Source organism: Ascoidea rubescens (genome assembly GCF_001661345.1).
Source record: "Ascoidea rubescens DSM 1968 unplaced genomic scaffold ASCRUscaffold_7, whole genome shotgun sequence".
Classification (NCBI taxonomy): Eukaryota; Fungi; Ascomycota; class Saccharomycetes; order Ascoideales; family Ascoideaceae; genus Ascoidea; species Ascoidea rubescens.
The window spans coordinates 340,229-352,832 of NW_017962919.1; the positions used below are offsets into that span (position 1 = coordinate 340,229).

At 33.0% G+C, this 12,604-nt stretch overlaps 6 protein-coding genes across 6 annotated transcripts; 3 read left to right on the forward strand and 3 right to left on the reverse strand.

Annotated features, from left to right (window-relative positions):
- Positions 1-1,858: 1,858 nt before the first annotated feature.
- Positions 1,859-2,311, reverse strand: ASCRUDRAFT_149508 (uncharacterized protein). Its single transcript, XM_020189270.1, has one exon. The coding sequence runs from the start codon at positions 2,253-2,255 to the stop codon at positions 1,956-1,958; it is 300 nt and encodes a 99-aa protein (XP_020046992.1). The 5' UTR covers positions 2,256-2,311; the 3' UTR covers positions 1,859-1,955.
- A 547-nt stretch (positions 2,312-2,858) lies between these two features.
- On the forward strand, positions 2,859-4,055 carry GAL80 (transcription regulator GAL80; the record flags this gene model as incomplete). Its single annotated transcript, XM_020194567.1, has 1 exon — positions 2,859-4,055. One exon carries the CDS (start codon positions 2,859-2,861, stop codon positions 4,053-4,055), a length of 1,197 nt encoding a protein of 398 aa, XP_020046993.1.
- Positions 4,056-4,466: 411 nt separating this feature from the next.
- On the reverse strand, positions 4,467-6,854 carry ASCRUDRAFT_8295 (uncharacterized protein; the record flags this gene model as incomplete). Its single annotated transcript, XM_020194796.1, has 1 exon — positions 4,467-6,854. The coding sequence occupies one exon, from the start codon at positions 6,852-6,854 to the stop codon at positions 4,467-4,469; it is 2,388 nt and encodes a 795-aa protein (XP_020046994.1).
- Positions 6,855-7,610: 756 nt separating this feature from the next.
- ASCRUDRAFT_76065 (uncharacterized protein) lies at positions 7,611-8,961 on the forward strand. Its single transcript, XM_020193323.1, has one exon. It carries the CDS (start codon positions 8,003-8,005, stop codon positions 8,633-8,635), a length of 633 nt encoding a protein of 210 aa, XP_020046995.1. The 5' UTR covers positions 7,611-8,002; the 3' UTR covers positions 8,636-8,961.
- A 213-nt stretch (positions 8,962-9,174) lies between these two features.
- On the forward strand, positions 9,175-10,026 carry ASCRUDRAFT_8297 (uncharacterized protein; the record flags this gene model as incomplete). Its single annotated transcript, XM_020194801.1, has 1 exon — positions 9,175-10,026. The coding sequence occupies one exon, from the start codon at positions 9,175-9,177 to the stop codon at positions 10,024-10,026; it is 852 nt and encodes a 283-aa protein (XP_020046996.1).
- Positions 10,027-10,087: 61 nt separating this feature from the next.
- Positions 10,088-11,476, reverse strand: PNT1 (Pnt1p; the record flags this gene model as incomplete). The annotated part of the gene is made up of 1 exon (XM_020194803.1): positions 10,088-11,476. The coding sequence occupies one exon, from the start codon at positions 11,474-11,476 to the stop codon at positions 10,088-10,090; it is 1,389 nt and encodes a 462-aa protein (XP_020046997.1).
- Between the last annotated feature and the right edge of the window lie 1,128 nt (positions 11,477-12,604).

Consider the following 12,604-nt stretch of genomic DNA (forward strand, 5'->3'; position numbering starts at 1 on the left):
GCATTTGAATTCTGATTACATAAGTGTACCACCTCTCACCCGATTTGGACATGGCGTGCACTCCCATATAGCTGGCTCGCCTTGTCCAGTCTCCATAGCTTTTAATGAATATATTCCTTTCCAAATCTGCTGACACTGAGTCGACATCAAACAATTTATTACTCTTCTATTGTTTCTACCACACACCAACTGTTTTTTCTAGTTTTGCTTCTTTTTCAAATCTTTTCCTTTGTAATTCATCACTTATGTCTTTGAGTTCTTCTCATGTTTTCCATGAAAACAAAATTTCAGCTTTCTAGCTTTCTAATTTTTCTAGATCCACCACCACCAATCTCCCATGTGTAAATATATTTCTTAACACCACCATCATCACTGATCATTTGCTCATCTTTATTGCTGCACTTCCGATTTCCAGTGTTATCCAATTCATTCACATGTCTGCTTTACCAATCTGTGCTCTTCCTCCACCTACTGTTGTGTCAAAAACCACCAATACACTTTAACAATAAACTCACTCACCCATACACAAACACACACACACACACAAAACGAAACTGTAAACTTCATTTGCATATATTTTGCATCTATTGTTGTTGTGTTCTCATTATTATTCTATGATCCACACCACCACGTCTTGGTTCTTTGTCTTGTCACAATATCTTTGCCAAAAGTGTATCTACTGGATTATTTTCTGCCTGTTGGTTAAACTAGAGCATTGCATCTGCCTGGTTGTTTAATAACACTGCACCACAAAATACACAGAATACACAGAATGCACAGAATACACAAAATACAGAATACGCAGAATAAACAGAATATTATGCTGGCGCCATATCTGGTTAGTGTATGTGTTGTGGGTCCCAGGTTTATTAATGATTGACAGCTGTAATTTGATTCCATTTGATTCCATTTATGCTTTCATATTGTAGATCACCATTTATTACTTGCCATCTCATTTCATCTCATCTCATCTCATCTCATCTCATCTCATCTGATCCCTTTGTCTTTGTTTATTCTTTGCACCACTTCCACATGAGCTGTATTATGTTTCGTAGCTTATCCAGTTGTTGAAGTTATTATTAGTGATTACTCTTGATGATATGAACAAGTTAGTGATGGTCTATATATGGCTTCTATAGGCCTGGAACGATGTTTGAAATGTTGAATAATATTGAATAATATTGAATAATATTGAATAATATTGAATAATATTGAATAATATTGAATAATATTGAATAACATTGGATAGTATTGGATAGTATTGGATAGTATTGGATAGTATTGGATAGTATTGGATAGGCTTGTTGGCCGATTTAGTGTTGCACCAGATTATATCTCTCCCACTACTTGTGCTCTATCCTCTGCTACTGCAGCTATTATATATATCTGATATCATTCTATACTATTTAGATGCCACACAAGTCCATCAATCAAATAAAATCGCCAATAAGTTTGCAACATGTCTGGTCTTAATCATTTGGTGAGAAAATTTTGGGCCTTGCTGGAATTGTAGGCGAAAGTTTTTCCTCTTTCTTCAATAAGCCAGCATAAATGCCATATACCACTCCTGCAAACGTATTTAATAAATAAATAAATAAATAAATGAATAAATAAAATAAATTTATTTAACCATGTCCATCTGGAAACAATAAAAACAAAACCAATAAAAAGAAAAACAAATAGAATAACACTAGCTGTGATTGATGTGACTGATTGATTGCAACTACATATATATATAACACGTCGGATTTAGAACTACACCAGAGCTATTCCCTTTTGCAGATCTTGTATCTGGATAGTTGTTTATGGCAATCACTTATCACATTTGCAACATTTGCAATCTGATACAACGCATTCTGAGCACTGAATCGAATCACAATAAATCCAAATGACAATGGATCTAAATAAAAAATAGAAACTACTATCATCAATCACTCCATTACACCTGGTCTGCATTAATTTGTTTTGCAAAAATATTTAGACCTTTGCAACGCATTATTTATTGCAACATATCGGTTACAAAGACAGTTTGACGCAGAAATATCCAAGATCATTGCACAAACACACACGACCAATTGCAGCAATTCCAATGATTGCACCAATGTCAGCAAGCAAACTCGCTGGTTGTTTGGCATTTTTTTTTTATTTTTTTTCTCATTGCAACGACACAACGAACGGGAGATTTCCATTATACTACTATTGATACTGGCAAGTGGCGTTAGTGAAAACAAAAACCAAACATAAATACCAAACATAAATATCAACACAAAGTACAATCAAAAAAAATTAATTTGGTCAAGAAAATACTGGATGTAAAAATCAAGACAGAGTGGATACATTAACAAAAAATTAAGCACGGTAGAAAACACAAAAGAAAACATAAAGTTTGGAAAGAACAGGAGCCTGTGTGAACAGAAGGGTACCTGCGTTAAGTGGATAGCCTAAAATGTGTGTTACACAATAGAGTTTGTACCCAGTATGCATATGTGCAATACGTATATTGCACGGATATATACACGGAAGCGCGTTTACAGCAAATTGATGCGCAGCGCTGTATATATGTGTCTCTCTTTGTTTTCTGATTGTCCGCCGTAATTCGTAATTTAATCAGTTTGTATTATATTCGTATTTTTGGCATAGTTGTGGCTTTTTCGGGAAGATCGAATCTTCCTTCAGTGTGGGTTTTGATTAAATGTAAAATACAATACACTCACTATTTGATTACTAATTGATTTATTTTTTTTGAGAGACTATTAATTGAGTTGAAATTGTCTATCAATTGCTGTTTAAAACTGTTTTTTCTTTGTTTCCTTCAAATATTAATTATCTTTGGAATTGTAAAGAATTGAAGCCAAAAAATGTCACCACAATCTTCATTAGCTAGCAAAGACTCAATTAAAGTAGGTATCATTGGTTTGAGCATTGGCTCTGGTGTTCGTTTTGTTCCACCCTGGGCTTATGTGGCACACTATCCTGCTTTAGCTAAAATACCTGAAAAGTACCAAATATCTTCAATCTTGAATTCTACCTTGTCATCTGCGGAAGCAGCTGTGAACAATTTATCTTTGAACACTACTAAACCTTTTGATTCATTGGATAAATTTGCCCAATATGAATCAAATGATTTGGTGACTGTCTCTGTTAGGGTCCCTTTACATAAACAATTGCTACTACCAAACATTGAATCCAACAAGAATATCTTCAGTGAATGGCCATTGGGCGCTTCAACCAACGAAGCTGAAAGTATTCTCAAGTTGGTCAAAGAGAAAGATTTGAAAACGGTTATTGGATTACAAAAGAGAAAAGCTCCAGCAATTTTAAAAATCAAAGAATTGATTTCTTCCAATAAAATTGGCCGTATCACCTCTGTCTCATTATCAGCTGTCTCAGAACTTGGTGGTCCAACCAGAGCTGAAAGTTTATCAAGTTATATATTTGAATCCAAGAATGGTGCTAATTTTTTCACTATTCCATTTGGCCATACCTTGGATGGGTTGCTTTATGCTGTGGGTAAGAAAGTCAAGTCTGTAAAAGCTAATGTTCTAACTCTTTATAAGGAACAACAATTGGTCGATCTTGATTCAAAACTTGTTGGGAAAGTTGTCTCAAAGGACACAGTTGATCACATTTCGATTGCTGGTCTTTTAACTGACAATACTCCAATTACGATTGAATTCAGGGGCGGAAGTAGCAGCAGAGTGGGCAATAGGAATCTCCATGTTGAGATCCATGGAACCAAAGGAGATATCTTATACGAGTCTGATAGTGCTTTCAGTGAGTTGGCTCCAATTGATCTATCGTATTCGTACGAAGGCAGTGATGGAGTTGTTAAATTTGACAATGGAAAGGACTACAATGCCACTGTGGATAATGTTTTGGGATTGTACGAGTCGTATTACGAATATAAAGACACTCAGGGGTCAAGACAAGGGTTTGAGAAGGATGGATTTCCAACCTTTGAGGATTCTGTGATTTTGCACAGATTACTTGACAGGATTGTGGAATCGTCCAACACTGGAAAGGAAATTGATGTAAAAGACATTTACGAGTTTTGAGTCAGTATTGAGTGGTTGTTGGATGATGAATACGAGTCTTGTTGTCATAAATCATATATTAAAGACGTAAACATAAAGAGTATAAAATAGGTATTAGGAATTAGAATATTATTCTATATTATAAAATACGATGACATAATATATGAGCAGCTAAGATAAGCTGATATAATGCAATATAGAATAATTGAGAATAAAAAGTAAAGTTAAGTGACGTGAGATAATATAAGTATAACAACATAAGAACATAAAAGCATGATATAAGAAAATAGGAAAATAAAAACACCAAATATAATGACATATGAGTATGAGTATGATGAAAGAAGAGAAAAGAACCAAATGAAAAATGAGAAAAATAAATTTGAACAAAAAAATATCAAATTTGAGTGAATATGATTAGAAATGATAAAACAGTTAATCATAAATCGATTCAAGATATTTGTTATTTTGGCAATCTCTTCTAACTTGATAAAAAAAGCCACCAACCATGATTTTCCGTAAATTGTGCAAATCGCTATTAACGTTGCAAATAAAAATATTTGATAAGATTGGAATCAAAGAATGGCAAATCAAAATTAAGATTTTTAACAAATCATTATTATTTAGAGATATGTTATAGGATGATGAGAACTCATCGATTAATTTTGAATTGTTTGATAAGATTGGAAAATCAAAGAAGTTTGACAAAATAGCTGAATTGTAATTTGAAAATATTCTCAACTGATTAATTCTTAATAATAAAATTAATAGGAAGGACTCATTTGTGATTAAATTATAGATATTTTTATAATTTAGGTCTAAACCGGTGAAAACCAAGCAATTTTTACAATTGCATGAAGATGACAAAAGAAATTTTGATAAAGGATTTAATTCATCAAATTTTAGAGATTGTGAGAAAGTTAAATAATCAACTGGAGAGTTTTTATCAATGATGGAGACGTTGGGGTTGTAGATTAATGGAATAACGTAAGATATGATAAAATGGGGCAAAATCAAATAATTTGATTTTGAACAATTATTGATTAAATGGGTATAAGAGGATGAAAGTAGAGGATTATTTGATAGGTATTTTGTGTAGGAAGTGTGAGTTTGAATAGAGGTATTGTTATTATTTAAATGTTGATTGAAAGAAGATAATTGGGATTTATAGGAGTTGAGTTGGATTGTTGATAGGTTGGTCAATTGTTTAGAGTTACCAAATTTAAAGAAAATGTTGAGATAATTAATTTTTTTGAAACAGGAAGATGAGTTATGAGTTTTGTCAATGGTATTAAATAGCGCTAATAAGATTTGATAACTTTTGAAAAGATATGATTGATTTTTAATGCTAAATTCAAAGATTAGAGTTAAGGAAGTTAGAGATGTGGATAGTTGCTGATTTTTAGTTAAATCATTTAGAAATTGCAATAGACAATTGCAGTTATTAAATTTGCAGTTAATTTTCAAGTTTAGGTCTTTTAATTTTTTGAGATTGATGAATTGGTTGAGAATGCTGAAGTTTAATTTTGAAGAGTAATGCTGATTGATTGAGTTGATGATTAATGGTAAATTTTGAGAGATATTGAGATCATTTATATTAAAATTGTTGTTGTTATTATTATTATTATTATTATTATTATTATTATTATGGGGAATACTGAAATTTGTAATTGGATGAGGGTTATTTGATGAGATGGTAGTTAAACCATGACAATGGTTTAGGGATAAGGAAGATAGGTTTAGTCTATAGGATGAGGGAATAATATTATGATAATTGATTGAATAATTTAGATCGTAAAAGAACTTGAGAGCCAATTGGAAATTTGAAAAGATAGATAGATGAGTGATGTTGTTGAACAACGATTTCAAGAATCTTTTGGATAGTAATTTGTTATTAAAGTGAGTGGGATTGTTCTGATTGATGTGATCTTTTAAACCTTGTAAAATTAAAGAAAGATCATTGATTTTGGGATAATAGGATAAGGAGTCGGTTTCCATATACATTAAGTCATTTAAAGATTGGAGAGATGATTTAGCACCATAAGGATCAAAGATTTGGATTGAAGAGTTTGTAAACGTGTCAGCAGTTAGGTTGATGTTGGTGAGAGTGTCGGCGGTTAAATTATTTTCAGTGTTAATATTATTGTGGTTGGATAATAAAGGGTTTGGTAACTTTTGTAGAAAATGAAACCTTTTTAGATTAGGGCAATTGGTTAGGATGTGGTCGTTTAATAGATTCAAGTTGTTTATCTTTTGATATTTGTAGTTAATGTATAGATCAAATGGATTTGAGTTGAATGAAAAGGAATCCAATGAGGATAATGAATTGTAGGAAAATGCGTTTATCTTATCGTTAACAGTTGAGCTGTTATCATCTAATTGAGTGATATAAGCAACGTTATTGAGGTAGTTCAAGTTATCAGTGCCATTGTTGTTGAGGTTAGTGTGGGCGTTAAGGTTAGTTGATCTGACTGGAATTTTGATTAGGCCATTGATCTCAGTTTTGATAATGAAGTGATGGATTAACTTTGATAGACGATTGTTTTTAGATAACGAGGACTCAAGATTTGTGATTTGAGAGGAATTTAGTATTGTGTAGTTTGTATTGAAACTTTTGTGACTTTTGTGATTAAATGGAGAGGATAAATTCAAATCAGTTAGGAATATTTTGTTGTACAATTTTTCAATGGCAAACTTATTGAGAAAAGTGTTTACAATCGCCAAATTGATCAAGTCATTTTGAGGCAAGAATGAGATAATGTTTTCAATGATATGAGAAGGCAAATTATCAAATAAGCAGAAATTGCTGAGGCTTGTTTCCATTCGTGTGATATGAGATAAGAGGCGAAAGGTGCGAGATGCGAGATGAGAGATGTAAGATGTAAAATATGAGATATGAAAAGTAAAATATGGTTGTGATTTAAAATTTACAGTTGAAAGCTGGGAAAAAGAGGAAAACAGAGGATATTTATAGGCAGGAGAGGAGCGAAAGAAGCTAAAGCGAGGCGAAGAGAGGTGAAGAAAAGGGATTGAGGTGAGAAATGAGTAATCAGGAGAATCATAGGCAAGAGAAAAAGAAGAGAAAAAGAAGAGAAAAAGAAGAGAAAAAGAAGAGAAAAAGAAGAGAAAAAGGCCTGAAACGACCGATCGGGTAGCAGGCTAAGAGAATACAGAAACGTGCAAAACACAATCGCCATCGAAATGTGTCAAGCGGAAAATCTCACGCGCGTATCAGCGTGGCGCGTGCCGCCGTCCGGCTGACAACGAAGCTTTCCCGCACCAGCAGCACGGTAAGAACAGCCCAAGACACGATAAGAATAGTGGCGATAAGCCAAGCAAGGGCTATCAGGTGGTGGTCCTGTGATACACATGGGCCACGTGTTGCTCATGTTTACTGCAGCGTCTCTCTGTTCCTGTCCGCTGCAGCCATCAGAATGGATGCAGCCACTGTCCTGGGTCTTTCCAGTCGGTGTTGATGGGAGATAGACGGTGTATCTGAGCCGATTCAACAATCAGCGATGGTGTTTATATTCTATTGTTTATATTCCACTGTTTATATCCATGATGTATGTTTACTAATTCATACCAATTTATACCTAATACCTATTTATACCAATTCATAACAATTCATAACAATTCATAACAATTCATAACAATTCATAACAATTTATACCTGTGGGGCACTTCTAAAATGTAAATACTCAAAGCACTATTTAATTATCTCTTTTCCTTCTGCTCTTTCTTGAGCTTTTCTTTCTTTCTTTTCTTCTGCATACAACTTTCTATTCAGCCTTTTCCATATCCTGAAAATGTCTATTTTCTCGCCTATCTCAAATTTCTTCCATAGAATAACTCACAGATCTATATCGATCAAACCCAGACACTATATCATCCTAATATTGCTAATCTTTATTGTATTGCAGTCTCTTTTAGTCTCTGGGTCTGCCTCAAATGATTCCAGAATCTTTCACATGGCAAACTTGAAATACAGTCTATCCAACTCTGGCAATTCTGCAAGTGCTATATCAAGAGTAGATTTACAAATGGGCTACTTTGGCTCATGTTTAAAAATCCACAAGAATTCAAACTCCCACGAATGGGTCTGTGGAAATAACGAAATTAAATTATTACTCAGCGACCAATTTTTCAATCAGCACATAACTCAAAATCAATCTCTAACTTACTTTATCAATGATACTGCAAAACTATTCAGAAGTGACTGTATAACTCCCTACATCTTAATTGTTGCAATCGCTCTATCAACAATCAACTTATTAACTTTGATATTTATCTCTCCTTCTTATCACCCTGGTATTTATAGATACTCTGCTTTCATTTCCTATTTATCCTTTTCCTTAGCCCTAATTGCTGCTATCTGGCAAGAGACAAACTTATTAACTGCCATCAGACTCTTTTCTAAAATGCAAAATGATTACTACGACCTATCCTCATCTTATTCAATCCTCTCAAGAGTCTTTATTTGGGTAGGTGTTGCTCTCCAATTCATCACTTCTCTCTTATTAGCCACCTTAGCCATTGTTGGTTCAATAATCCAAATTGGTGATTTTAATCCTGATCTCGATGATTTTGATGAAAAAGTATAATCAAAAATAATAAAATAATAAAATAATAAAATATACTATAGTAATCAATTATACACAGATTGGTCTTCATTGAAAAGTCAAATTAAACCTGAGGGATGGTTTTTATTTACTTATTTCTTATTTCTTATTTCTTATTTCTTGTGTTGTGTTTTGTGGCTTGTACTTGATTGAACTTATATTGTTTTGTTCTGTTTTATTTGGTCTCTCATCTGGTGTATTTATTTCCAATTTCATTTCATTTCTCTTTCTATTCATTTCTTTTAATTAACTCGCTCTTTCTCTTTCTCTTTATATACTCAATTCATACTAATTAAATACTAATTAAGTTTGATCACGTGTTTTATTGTTAAAATTCCCTGTAAAAATAGAATATATATTTACTAATCACATGTTAATACCAAACATGAAAAACTTTATTTTCTATCAATTATATACCCATCAATATAATATTATATAATATCATATAATAAGAATATCATATAATAATAATATCACTTTATTAAATCAAAAAGAAATCATATACACCTTACATTTTCAAAATGAAAATAATGCACAACCATAACCAACTAAGGCTCAGAGGAGTCAAAGCCGAAGCTCTTAATTTGTTTTTCATGTTATATCATCGAAAATTCATCCAAAATATACCCACCAATAGTAATTTTTTCTCTTTAACTTATCTTCCGAATTTCCATTTTTTATCTCATTTTCAAAAATCGTTTCCATCATTTGTTGTGTTTCCTGACAAAAAGACTCTTGCTCCAAATAACAATTTACCAACCTCACTGTTCAAATCAAATCCTCCTTGGGGGAAGAGTTTAGATCCTTTTAAATATGCAGTATGGAGAAAATATACGAAAAATTTATTTTTAAGATCTTTTACAAATACTTTTATTTCCTACTATAAAGATTTGAAGCAATCTGGTGATACTAATCATAATCATAATCATAATCATAATCATAATCATAACCATAACCATAACCATAAAAACAGTAATGGAAATAATGATAATACCTCAATTGACCAGTTAATTAATAATAACTTATCAAAATCCGGTGATCAATCGTATTTACAGATTTATAAAGAAATGATTGATTCAGATAACTTTGGCTATTATAAAAAAATGAACGGAATATATTTATTTAAAATCATTCACATTCCAAATTCTCAATCGGAAATTGAGCAATTAGATATAGAAATTAAATCATGTTTGAAAACAATTTATTCGGCAAGTATAGTGAAGCAAAGTCGTAATGGTTTTGATTATTCCTGGGTTTTTAAATCAAACCAATTTTTGGATTATAAAATGATAAAAAAGCTTATAGACAATAAGGATGAAAAAGACTTTTTAGAACGATTAGCTAAAAAGCCTTCTGATTTTTATGTAAATTAAATTAAATTAAATTAAATTAGATTAGATTACAAGTTTGATTCTAATAGTGTATATATAAGTGTTATTTAAATTTTGTATCTTGGATGAATTTTGACAATTTGGATCGTAAATCTTTAACAACGTCTAGATTAGTTAAATCATTTTCAAGTTCTTGTTGAGAATTATGCTTGAAAATTTTGTTAATCAAATTGATTTCTTGATCATTTTGAATCAAACCTCTTTTGAAACAAGCGAGAAATAGCTCATCTAAATTCATTAAGTGAACGCCATTTTCTTCAGTTGAGATGAGATAATTGTCAATCAATATTTCATTTTTGAAATTTAGTAAATTGTCTCTTAAGATTTCAATTGGAATTATAAATTTGGGTAGATTATTTAGTATATTTGAATTCAAAGATATGTTTAAAGAGTTAATTAAGCTGACGATTTCTCTTTTATTTAATTGATAAATTGATTTTTTATTTAATAAGATGTTATTAAGATTAGTTAGTAGAGCTGTGTGGTTGTTTGACCTATATTTATTTAGATAGGTCTTTCTTTGAATGAAATCTAGTAAGCAAGTGTTGGGGAATACACCAGGAAAGAAGTAAAAAATCAAGGGTGTTATCTCTTCAAATAAAATGGTTACAAACATAAAGGTATAGAATTTGTTCAAATCGTCAAAGGTTCGTAGCATTAGTTGGTATTGATTTCTTTTTATGTTTAGTACTTTGAAATTTTTCTGTTGCGATTTTGATTTATTTAGGGTTGTCAATTCGATATTTGAAATACTTATTTCGTTGATCAAATAGTGATTTAAATCAGCAATGGTTGTATTTTTCTTGAAAAGTTTAATGTTTTGAGTTGAGTTGAAGTGTTTTATTACAATTGAGTCTTGGAGTAGACGTTCAAGAGCTTTTTTTCTATTATTGCTATTGTTATTATCAGATTCGTATTCGTAATCATCGTCGTAGCCGTTTTGAGGAGGTGATAGTTTATTTTGAATATACTGTGGTGTATTGTTTAATAAAACAGGATAGACATGGTTGACATTTCGATAATTGATCTTGTTATAGTAAAAGTTATTCAAGATTTCAAAATTCAATAAATGTTTGTTATTAATTATTGAAGAAATACCATTCTTGTAAAAAGTTAAAATGTATTTTAGAAAATGCAACCATTTAAATTTTAGCTTTTCGGGATTATTCAATTTAAGATGGTTGAAAAATTGGTCCTTAGAGAAAATATGTTCAGATAAAGTGGATGGGATATTTATATTATCAGTGTCGATTTGTCTGTCATTGGAAGTGTTATTGTTGCTATTATTAATTGTATTGCTGTTGTAGGTCGTCTGGAGGATATTAGATGATAAAGTGTTATTGAATCTCTTTGAGTTGGCAAGTCGAAATACCCTGGAGCATGTATTTTTTCGTAGGTTGGCTATGTAGTTCTGTTTGTATATTATGGACATTGAGAGGTTGTGCTATAATTGTGGATGCGAAAATGGATAGTTTAAGATATATATTCTCATCTACAGTATCTCTCCAGAGTTGCACAGTGTAAATTTTTCAGGTCTGTAGCCTTAAAGACGCTGAACGATTTCATTGGCCAATCGCAGCCATAGGATATCAAAGGATTTGCAGCGGATTTGCACATTTGTGAGAAAACAGTCGGTTCGACATGTTCTCGGACGCGTGCACATGTGAGTCAGACGCAGGCGTCACTCTGCAACGGGTAACGGAAACTGAGTCACAACGAGCAAATTTATTGTTTTCTCTTGTTTTGGCCCAAATATTTGCCAGAGATTACCTTTCAGAAATGGCGAAAACTGGTGAATGCTATAATGAAAATTTTTCAGTTAGGAGATTAAATAATTATTGTGAATATCCAAGGGAATTTTTGTGTTTTCAAGACGAAGTCTATTTGAACAAATAATGCTGTGCAAGTTTATTCTGACCAACACAAAGTTATTTCGTAACAGTAAAAAGCCACTGGGGACCGTATGGCTATCTACATAATTGGCGAACGTGACAAGTTGCGCGAATAGCAAGCCAGTCAACTTGTGGCGATCCGCAGTGGACCCAGCTCTTTCTGCTACGCTTGCAGGCTCCTCCCAGATGGTGGTGCTGCTTCTGGTGCTTCTGGTGCCGGAAACCCGTTCTGGGCTGCCGCTGGCCAATGGCAGAAGCCGAAATCGCCAGCCAACAACAGCGCGGTGCTTCAACAGACAGCAGACCTGTGCGGCAACGCATGCCAGAAGTTAGACCGCATACAAGTTGCTATTGTCAACGCAGAGACGCCTTGGACTGCAGGCTTTGCGATGAGGCGGCATGAGTTTAGGTGCAGCGTCGATCCAAGTTGGAGCGACCTAAGTTAACACCCAGAAGCAGAGTTTGGAGAATGGGAGAATGAAAACCCACCATCACGAAACAACTCTCTGATCTAGCGTCGAAGAGAATCCCCAGCAGCACCTCCAGCACCTCCAGCAGATTCTCCAGCAAAAGCCTGCAAAAAACCACTCCAGCTCCACTCCTGGTTGGTCCTGCACACTTGCGGCTCGTAGGACCCAGATTTAAGGTTCTCCAGAAAATTCAGGTTT

Coding starts and splice junctions, on each gene's coding strand:
- ASCRUDRAFT_149508 (XM_020189270.1), bottom strand. CDS start 2,255: ATGTTTGGTATTTATGTTTGGTTTTTGTTTTCACTAACGCCACTTGCC.
- ASCRUDRAFT_76065 (XM_020193323.1), top strand. CDS start 8,003: ATGGCAAACTTGAAATACAGTCTATCCAACTCTGGCAATTCTGCAAGT.